This window comes from Oncorhynchus kisutch, unplaced genomic scaffold (genome assembly GCF_002021735.2).
Source record: "Oncorhynchus kisutch isolate 150728-3 unplaced genomic scaffold, Okis_V2 Okis04b-Okis11a_hom, whole genome shotgun sequence".
NCBI classification, from domain to species: domain Eukaryota; kingdom Metazoa; phylum Chordata; class Actinopteri; order Salmoniformes; family Salmonidae; genus Oncorhynchus; species Oncorhynchus kisutch.
Genome location: NW_022261981.1, coordinates 10,908,798 through 10,919,878, shown reverse-complemented (window position 1 = coordinate 10,919,878; position 11,081 = coordinate 10,908,798). Strand labels below are relative to the sequence as shown.

Sequence of the window (11,081 nt, the reverse complement as noted above, 5' to 3'; positions counted from 1 at the left end):
GAGGGAAAGGGAGTGGGGGGGGGAGAGGGAGGGGGGTGGATGGAGAGGGAGAAGGGGGGGGGGCAAAGAGGGAGAGTTCTCCCATCTCCCACAGAGGAACTCTGGAGCTCTGTTAGAGTGAACATTGGGTTCTTGGTCACCTCCCTGAACAAGGCACTTTTCCCCCAATTGGTCAGTTTGGCCAGGTGACCAGGGAGAGTCTTGGTGGTTCCAAACTTCTTCCATTTAAGAATGATGGAGGCCACTGTGTTCTTCGGGACCTTCAATGCTGCAGACATTTTTTGGAACCTTTCCTCAGATCTGTACCTCGATACAATCCTGTCTCTGAGCTCTACGGACAATTCCTTCGACCTCATGGCTACATTTTTTTTTTACTCTAACATTCGCTGTCAACTGTGGGACCTTTATATAGACAGGTGTGTGTACCTTTCCAAATAATACCAGAGGTGGACTCCATGTTGTAGAAACATCGCAACGATGATCAATGGAAACAGGATGCACCTGAGCTCAATTTAGAGTCTCATAGCAAAGGGTCTGAATACTTATGTAAATAAGATATTGCTGTTTTTAAACCTGTTTTCACTTTGTTATTATGGTGTATTGTGTGTAGACTGATGAGGATTTTTTATTTAATTTAATACATTTTAGAATAAGGCTGTAATGTAACAGAATGTGGGGGGGGAAAGGGGAGGGGTCTGAATACTGTATATCCCTTTGGGTGTTCCAGGCCCAGCTGTGGCACCAGGGTAACGAGCACTTCGGCAGGTCCTGGGGTCCAGGTGACGTGGTGGGCTGTATGGTGGATCTGAACGAACACACAATGATGTTTACCCACAACGGTGAGGTGCTCCTGGACCACTCAGGGTCGGAACTGGCCTTCAAGGACTTTGAGGTTTGGGAAGGTCAGTGTGTGTACTCAAAATGACTATCGTACACCACCCTATGTGTTAGTCTGTCCTACTGTCTACACCACCCTATGTGTTAGTCTGTCCTACTGTCTACACCACCCTATGTGTTAGTCTGTCCTACTGTCTACACCACCCTATGTGTTAGTCTGTCCTACTGTCTACACCACCTTATGTGTTAGTCTGTCCTACTGTCTACACCACCCTATGGTACCATGTCTGTCCTACTGTCTACTCCACCCTATGTGTTAGTCTGTCCTACTGTCTACACCACCCTATGTGTTAGTCTGTCCTACTGTCTACACCACCCTATGTGTTAGTCTGTCCTACTGTCTACACCACCCTATGGTACCATGTCTGTCCTACTATTTACACCACCCTATGTGTTAGTCTGTCCTACTGTCAACCTCACTACCCCACCCTAGGTGTTAGTCTGTCCTATTGTCAACCTCACTACCCCACCCTAGGTGTTAGAGTCTGTCCTATTGTCAACCTCACTACCCCACCCTAGGTGTTAGAGTCTGTCCTATTGTCAACCTCACTACCCCACCCTAGGTGTTAGAGACTGTCCTATTGTCAACCTCACTACCCCACCCTAGGTGTTAGAGTCTGTCCTATTGTCAATCCCTGTCTGTCTGTTGGCTTACTCTCAACATCAACACCATCTATTTGTCAGAAGAGATGTTCTGTCTGGAGAGGAGCTTTCCTGTCACTTTGCTGATGCTGTCTAACCGAGGTGTACTTAAACCAAACGGTTGGCAGTCGCCCAACGTCTAGTCACAAACTACTGGACAAGCTCCATTCTCGACCTATCAACGGGACCTAAAGAAAAGACGGTAATATTATTTTTCGCGGAATCGTGAACAAGGATATAGATAATATACTGTACATCTCGTTGCCTTTTCTACGCATCGTCAAGACCGGTCGGCAGCCTCAGGGAAGGTGGGGAGACAGGGTGTCTTTTCTACACATCATCAAGACCGGTCGGCAGCCTCAGGGAAGGTGGGGAGACAGGGTGTCTTTTCTACACATCATCAAGACCGGTCGGCAGCCTCAGGGAAGGTGGGGAGACAGGGTGTCTTTTCTATGCATCGTCAAGACCGGTCGGCAGCCTCAGGGAAGGTGGGGAGACAGGGTGTCTTTTCTACGCATCGTCAAGACCGGTCGGCAGCCTCAGGGAAGGTGGGGAGACAGGGTGTCTTTTCTACGCATCGTCAAGACCGGTCGGCAGCCTCAGGGAAGGTGGGGAGACAGGGTGTCTTTTCTACACATCATCAAGACCGGTCGGCAGCCTCAGGGAAGGTGGGGAGACAGGGTGTCTTTTCTACGCATCGTCAAGACCGGTCGGCAGCCTCAGGGAAGGTGGGGAGACAGGGTGTCTTTTCTACACATCATCAAGACCGGTCGGCAGCCTCAGGGAAGGTGGGGAGACAGGGTGTCTTTTCTACACATCATCAAGACCGGTCGGCAGCCTCAGGGAAGGTGGGGAGACAGGGTGTCTTTTCTACACATCATCAAGACCGGTCGGCAGCCTCAGGGAAGGTGGGGAGACAGGGTGTCTTTTCTACACATCATCAAGACCGGTCGGCAGCCTCAGGGAAGGTGGGGAGACAAGGTGCGCTGTCAACAGCTGGTGCGCGATCTAATGTTAAGGACGTCTCAAGTTTTTTTCTCGCCTGAGTTAGAATACCTAATGGTTAGAATACGATAAGCTGTAGACACTACTATTTACCAAGAGAGTTCTCATCTACACTGAGTGGACAAAACATTATGAACAGCTGCTCTTTCCATGCCACAGCCTGACCAAGTGAATCCAGGTGAAAGCTATGATCCCTTATTGATGTCACCTGTTAAATCCACTTCAATCAATGTAGATGATATGATCCGATAACATTGAGGTGTTTACCACATCAGTCACCGGCTTCATTAATAAGTGCATCGATGACATCATCCCCACAATGACCGTACGTACATATCCCAACCAGAAGCCATGGATTACATCCACGCTGAGCTAAAGGCTGGAGCTGCTGCTTTCCTGCAGCGGGACACTAAGGGACACTAAGCCGGACTCTTATAAGAAATCCCGTTACGACTTCCTACGAGCAATCAAACAGGCAAAGTATCAATACAGGACTAATATTGAATCCTACCACGCCGGCTCTGACCCTCGTCGGATGTGGCAGGGCTTGCAAGCTATCACAGATCACAAAGGGAAACCCAGCCGCGAACTGCCTACTGACGCGAACCCACCAGACAAGGTAAATGCCTTCTATGTCCGCTTCGAGGCAAGCAATGCTGAACCATGCATTAGATGACCCGCTGTTCCAGGTGAATGTGTAATCTCGCTCTCCATAGCCGATGTGACTAAGACTTTTAAACAGGTAAACATTCACAAGACACATTACCAGGATGTGTGCTCAGAGCATGCGCTGACCAGCTGGCACGTATCTTCAACCTCTCCCTCACTCAGTCTGTAATTACCTACATGTTTCAAGTGGTACCGATGCACCAAGTCGGGGAACAGCTTCTACCCCCAAGTCATAGACTGTTCTCTCTTCAACCACACGACAAGCCGTACCGATGCACCAAGTCCGGGAACAGATTCTACCCCCAAGTCATAGACTGTTCTCTCTGCAACCACACGACAAGTGGTACCGATGCACCAAGTCCGGGAACATCTTCTACCCCCAAGTCATAGACTGTTCTCTCTGCAACCACACGACAAGCCGTACCGATGCACCAAGTCCGGGAACAGCTTCTACCCCCAAGCCATAAGACTGCTAAATAGTTAGTCCGGGTAGCTATTGGTTAACTATTTAACAATCTGCATGGACCCTACTTCTCTTTTGAGTCATTACACATGCTACTGTTACTGTTTATTATCTACCCTGTTGCCTAGTCAGTTTACCCATAACTATATGTACATATCTACCTCAATAACCTCATACCCCTGCACATCCACTCAGTACTGGTACCCCCTGTATATAGCCATGTTATTACCTCATACCCCTGCACATCCACTCAGTACTGGTACCCCCTGTATATAGCCATGTTATTACCTCATACCCCTGCACATCCACTCAGTACTGGTACCCCCTGTATATAGCCATGTTATTACCTCATACCCCTGCACATCCACTCAGTACTGGTACCCCCTGTATATAGCCATGTTATTACCTCATACCCCTGCACATCCACTCAGTACTGGTACCCCCTGTATATAGCCATGTTATTACCTCATACCCCTGCACATCCACTCAGTACTGGTACCCTGTGTATATAGCCATGTTATTACCTCATACCCCTGCACATCCACTCAGTACTGGTACCCTGTGTATATAGCCATGTTATTACCTCATACCCCTGCACATCCACTCAGTACTGGTACCCCCTGTATATAGCCATGTTATTACCTCATACCCCTGCACATCCACTCAGTACTGGTACCCCCTGTATATATCCATGTTATTACCTCATACCCCTGCACATCCACTCAGTACTGGTACCCCCTGTATATAGCCATGTTATTACCTCATACCCCTGCACATCCACTCAGTACTGGTACCCTGTGTATATAGCCATGTTATTACCTCGTACCCCTGCACATCCACTCAGTACTGGTACCCCCTGTATATAGCCATGTTATTACCTCATACCCCTGCACATCCACTCAGTACTGGTACCCCCTGTATATAGCCATGTTATTACCTCATACCCCTGCACATCCACTCAGTACTGGTACCCTGTGTATATAGCCATGTTATTACCTCATACCCCTGCACATCCACTCAGTACTGGTACCCCCTGTATATAGCCATGTTATTACCTCATACCCCTGCACATCCACTCAGTACTGGTACCCCCTGTATATAGCCATGTTATTACCTCATACCCCTGCACATCCACTCAGTACTGGTACCCCCTGTATATAGCCATGTTATTACCTCATACCCCTGCACATCCACTCAGTACTGGTACCCCCTGTATATAGCCATGTTATTACCTCATACCCCTGCACATCCACTCAGTACTGGTACCCCCTGTATATAGCCATGTTATTACCTCATACCCCTGCACATCCACTCAGTACTGGTACCCCCTGTATATAGCCATGTTATTACCTCATACCCCTGCACATCCACTCAGTACTGGTACCCCCTGTATATAGCCATGTTATTACCTCATACCCCTGCACATCCACTCAGTACTGGTACCCTGTGTATATAGCCATGTTATTACCTCATACCCCTGCACATCCACTCAGTACTGGTACCCCCTGTATATAGCCATGTTATTACCTCATACCCCTGCACATCCACTCAGTACTGGTATCCCCTGTATATAGCCATGTTATTACCTCATACCCCTGCACATCCACTCAGTACTGGTACCCTGTGTATATAGCCATGTTATTACCTCATACCCCTACACATCCACTCAGTACTGGTACCCCCTGTATATAGCCATGTTATTACCTCATACCCCTGCACATCCACTCAGTACTGGTACCCCCTGTATATAGCCATGTTATTACCTCATACCCCTGCACATCCACTCAGTACTGGTACCCCCTGTATATAGCCATGTTATTACTCAGCAGGCTGAGTGTCCAGGGAGGGTAGAGGTGTGGTATTCTCCCATACAGCAAGCTGAGTGTCCAGAACACACTGATGTCAGTGTTACCGACTGGTTAGGATAAGATAAGAACACACTGATGTCAGTGTTACCGACTGGTTAGGATAAGATGAGAACACATTGATGTTGTTACCTACTAGTTAGGATAAGATAAGAACACATTGATGTTGTTACCTACTGGTTAGGATAAGATAAGAACACACTGATGTCAGTGTTACCTACTGGTTAGGATAAGATAAGAACACACTGATGTTGTTACCTACTGGTTAGGATAAGATAAGAACACATTGATGTCAGTGTTACCTACTGGTTAGGATAAGATAAGAACACATTGATGTTGTTACCTACTGGTTAGGATAAGATAAGAACACATTGATGTTGTTACCTACTGGTTAGGATAAGATAAGAACACATTGATGTTGTTACCTACTGGTTAGGATAAGATAAGAACACATTGATGTTGTTACCTACTGGTTAGGATAAGATAAGAACACATTGATGTTGTTACCTACTGGTTAGGATAAGATAAGAACACATTGATGTTGTTACCTACTGGTTAGGATAAGATAAGAACACATTGATGTTGTTACCTACTGGTTAGGATAAGATAAGAACACATTGATGTTGTTACCTACTGGTTAGGATTAGATTCCAAGTGATGGTCACTGTTGCAGTAAGTACATGTAGACCAGAGGAGGCTGGTGAGGGGAGGAGGGCTCATAATAATGGCTGGAACGGAGCAAATGGAACGGCATCAACCACCTGGAAACCATGGAAACCATGTGTTTAATGTATTTGATACCTGTCCTATGGGCCGTTCTGGCTCCTGTCCTATGGACCATTCTGGCTCCTGCCCTGTGGGCCGTTCTGGCTCCTGTCCTATGGGCCGTTCTGGCTCCTGTCCTATGGACCGTTCTGGCTCCTGCCCTGTGGGCCGTTCTGGCTCCTGCCCAAAGGGCCGTGGCTTGGACAAGGCTTACGTTCTTCTAATGGTTAACATAACAATGTCCTCTCTGTCCTCTCTGCAGGTTTCATCCCGGTGTGCAGCCTGGGTGTTTGCCAGGTTGGGAGGATGAACTTTGGTAAGGACGTGAGCACGCTGAAGTACTTCACCATCTGTGGTCTGCAGGAAGGCTACGAGCCCTTCGCCGTCAACATGAACAGAGACCTCACCATGTGGCTCAGCAAGAGACTGTCTCAGTTCATCCCTGTACCTCCGCAGCATGAACACATTGAGGTGAGGGTCCAGTCGCTATCCTGTTTAGCCATGTTGCCTTACAAAAACGTTCTGTTGACAAGACTGTCCTTGAACCTTGACCCTGCTCCCCCTGGTGTAATTGTGTGTAGAGTTTGATAAGTGAACCTCTGTTTATAAGCCTCTTTATATGTGTTGTTGACCACCCTGAACAAGGCAGTTTAACCCCCGCTGTTCCCCTGAACAAGGCAGTTTAACCCCCGCTGTTCCCCTGAACAAGGCAGTTTAACCCCCGCTGTTCCCCTGAACAAGGCAGTTTAACCCCCACTGTTCCCCCGAACAAGGCAGTTTAACCCCCACTGTTCCCCTGAACAAGGCAGTTTAACCCCCACTGTTCCCCTGAACAAGGCAGTTTAACCCCCGCTGTTCCCCTGAACAAGGCAGTTTAACCCCACTGTTCCCCTGAACAAGGCAGTTTAACCCCGCTGTTCCCCTGAACAAGGCAGTTTAACCCCCGCTGTTCCCCTGAACAAGGCAGTTTAACCCCCGCTGTTCCCCTGAACAAGGCAGTTTAACCCCCGCTGTTCCCCTGAACAAGGCAGTTTAACCCCCGCTGTTCCCCGGTAGGCCGTCATTGAAAATAAGAATTTGTTCTTAACTGACTTGCCTAGTTTTAAATAAAGGTAAAATAAAAAATATTAGTTTTTTTTGTAACAACCTATGTTGGTAACCTACACTGAGGACTGAGAACACCTTCCTAAAATTGAGTCGCTGCAACCCCCTTCTGCCCTCAGAACAGACTCAGTTTTTCGGGTCATGGACTCTACAAGGTGTTGAAAGCGTTCCACAGGGATGCTGGACCACGTTGACTCCAATGCTTCCCCAACAGTTGTGTCAAGTTGGCTGGATGTCCTTTGGGTGGTGGACCATTCTGGATACACACAGGAAACTATTGAGTGTGGAAAACCCAGCAGTGTTGCAGTTCTTGACACAAACCGATGCGATGTTGATAACCTATAAAAACGAATATTAATGAAAATAGTTACAAGGATTTATCTAGTGCTTTACCCAGACCCACAGACCCATAGACCTGGTATTGTATGGCTATTCAACCAGATGACTCCCATAATGCCCTGTTCTCTTTGTCGTCTGGTCTTTCTAAAAGGTCACGAGGATGGACGGCACCGCGGATACTTTCCCGTGTCTCAAGGTCACCCAGAGGTCGTTCGGCTCCCAGAACAGTAACCCAGACATCACCTTCTATCGCCTCAGCATGCCTATAGAGTGTAACGAGGTGCTGGCCAAGTCACCTGGCGGGACGCTACAGTCTGGCGGGGGCTTCTCCTTCTCCTCTAAGAAAGACCTGGACGACTTTGAGACCGTGTCTGACTTCGAGGTGCTGATGATAGATGATGATGATGTCTCCGTCTCCTTCTGTCTCCTTCTGTCTCTTTCTCCTTCTATTTCTGTCTACATCTCCTTCTGTCTCCGTCTCCTTCTGTCTCGGTCTCCTTCTGTCTCGGTCTCCTTCTGTCTCCATCTCCTTCTGTCTCCTTCTGTCTCTTTCTCCTTCTATCTCTGTCTCCATCTCCTTCTGTCTCTGTCTCCTTCTGGCTCATTCTCCTTCTGTCTCTTTCTCCTTCTGTCTCTGTCACCATCTCCTTCTGTCTCTGTCTCCATCTCCTTCTGTCTCTGTCTCCTTCTGTCTCCTTCTGTCTCTTTCTGTCTCCTTCTGTCTCTGTCTCCGTCTCCTTCTGTCTCCGTCTCCGTCTGTCTCCTTCTGTTTCTGTCTCCTTCTGTCTCCTTCTGTCTCTGTCTCCTTCTTTCTCTTTCTCCTTCTCTCTCCTTCTGTCTCTTTCTCCTTCTGTCTCATTCTGTCTACGTCTCCTTCTGTCTCCGTCTCCGTCTGTCTCCTTCTGTCTCCTTCTGTCTCTGTCTCCATCTCCTTATGTCTCCTTCTGTCTCCATCTCCTTCTGTCTCTGTCTCCTTCTGTCTCATTCTGTCTCCTCCCGTCTCCTCCTGTCTCCTTCTGTCTCCTTCTTTCTCCCTCTTTCTCCCTCTGTCTCCTTCTGTCTCCATCTCCTTCTGTCTCCGTCTCCTTCTGTCTCCTGTCTCCATCTCCTTCTGAGTTTTCTCTGTTAGTTAACACTGTTAGTTAACACTAATTACTGTGGTAATTATGATCAAATCAACCCAATATTAGCCACTTTCAATGCAACGTACCAAAAACAAAACAAACTATGCAAGAGATAGGCAGAGCGCATCGCCGTAGGATTCTATTGCATTGACAGGCACAACTCAGGCCCCTTCTCGACACAGACCGGTGCACCGTAACCAATCAGAGATGCAGTAGGCCTATATGCAAATAGACCATTGCCATATATGGATCTGTGCCGTTCACTTTGAACTGGACTGTGTTTACAGCATGAGTGGTTGTGAGTAGATGAACTGGACTGTGTTTACATTATGAGCGGTCGTGAGTAGATGAACTGGACTGTGTTTACAGCATGAGTGGTCGTGAGTAGATGAACTGGACTGTGTTTACAGCATGAGTGGTCGTGAGTAGATGATCTGGACTGTGTTTACAGCGTGAGCGGTCGTGAGTAGATGTGCTTGTTTTGAGATCAAAGTGAGAGCTGCATGCAGCCATGTGGGCACATGTTGTTCATATCCTTTGCTAGTTAGTGAGTTATTAGCCCAGTTATAGATCATTTGTTCATATGCTTTGCTAGTTAGTGAGTTATTAGCCCAGTTATAGATAATTTGTTCATATCCTTTGCTAGTTAGTGAGTTAATAGCCCAGTTATAGATAATTTGTTCATATCCTTTGCTAGTTAGTGAGTTAATAGCCCAGTTATAGATCATTTGTTCATATCCTTTGCTAGTTAGTGAGTTATCAGCCCAGTTATAGATCATTTGTTCACATCCTCTCTCGTAGGCCTCTCTGATAGGCCTCTCTGGTAGGCGACTCTGGTAGAACTCTCTGATAGGCCTCTCTGGTAGGCCTCTCTGGTAGGCCACTGTGGTAGGCCACTATGGTAGGCCTCTCTGGTAGGCCACTGTGGTAGGCCTCTCTGGTAGACCACTGTGGTAGAACTTTCTGGTAGGCCTCTCTGGTAGACCACTGTGGTAGGCCCCTCTGGTAGGCCACTGTGGTAGACCACTGTGGTAGGCCCCTCTGGTAGGCCACTGTGGTAGACCACTGTGGTAGGCCCCTCTGGTAGGTCACTGTGGTAGGCCTCTCTGGTAGGCCACTGTGGTAGACCACTGTGGTAGGTCCCTCTGGTAGGCCACTGTGGTAGACCACTGTGGTAGGCCCCTCTGGTAGGCCACTGTGGTAGACCACTGTGGTAGGCCCCTCTGGTAGGCCACTGTGGTAGACCACTGTGGTAGTCCCCTCTGGTAGGTCACTGTGGTAGGCCCACATTATGATGAAATATCCACAGTGACGTGATTGGCCAGTGAGGCTGTACCTGCTATAAATGTACTATATTAACCGCGATCACAGTAAAGTCACGGCGGAAGTTACACAGAACATTCAACAAGGTTCAAGTCATTCGCTCAACAGACCTGAAATCTGCTCGCTGACCGATTTAAAAAACATTAGAGGGAACATCTCTAGAAATATACCTTTTTTTGTTGTAGTTGTTATAATATTTGTTTCATGTTCCAGTTTGTTCCCTCTTCTCCTCAGGTGTTGACGAAGTCTGCCCACTGCACCCTGGGCTCCAGCCTGGACAAGGAGAAGGACCAGTTCAACAACCACAAAGACTACAACCAGGAGAAACCCTCCACGTTAAAGCAGAGGTTTGTAGATTACAGTTAGGGCCAGGGGTGTTTTCCCTGCAGGGACTCTATACCACCGCTATAGTTCAACAACCACAAAGACTACAACCAGGAGAAACCCTCCACGTTAAAGCAGAGGTTTGTAGATTACAGTTAGGACCATTTCAACAACCACAAAGACTACAACCAGGAGAAACCCTCCACGTTAAAGCAGAGGTTTGTAGATTATAGTTAGGACCAGGGGTGTTTTCCCTCCCCTGACAACACAGACCAGGGAAAACTCTGGGTCCTAGTTATAGTCCATCACCTGCCTGCCTCTGTCCTTGGTCTCTCTGTCAAATAGCTATATGTCAACCATTCTGTACCGAAGCTGTACAAGAGGAGTCTGTATTAGAGTCGAATGCAGGGCCTCAATACCACCTCTATAGTTCAACATGTCTCAGCTATATTAACCCCATATAGTCTGCATTAGAGTCGAATGCAGGGCCTCAATACCACTGCTATAGTTCAACATGTCTCAGCTATATTAACACCAACATCAATTCCAGTAAAGTCAGGA

General features: G+C 47.7%; 1 protein-coding gene across 4 annotated transcripts in view; it reads left to right on the top strand.

The window, feature by feature from the left end:
• LOC109876547 (ryanodine receptor 2) overlaps positions 1-11,081 on the top strand; it is a 276,342-nt gene that overhangs the window by 48,660 nt on the left and 216,601 nt on the right. For 3 of the 4 annotated variants that reach the window (XM_031813092.1, XM_031813093.1, XM_031813094.1), the window contains 4 exons: positions 728-902; positions 6,569-6,777; positions 7,901-8,131; positions 10,431-10,543. In XM_031813092.1, the coding sequence (XP_031668952.1) occupies positions 728-902; positions 6,569-6,777; positions 7,901-8,131; positions 10,431-10,543 (728 nt within the window). Of the gene's footprint in view, positions 1-727; positions 903-6,568; positions 6,778-7,900; positions 8,132-10,430; positions 10,544-10,664; positions 10,739-11,081 lie in introns of those variants that run through there. The other variant, XM_031813095.1, reaches the window with a different exon arrangement.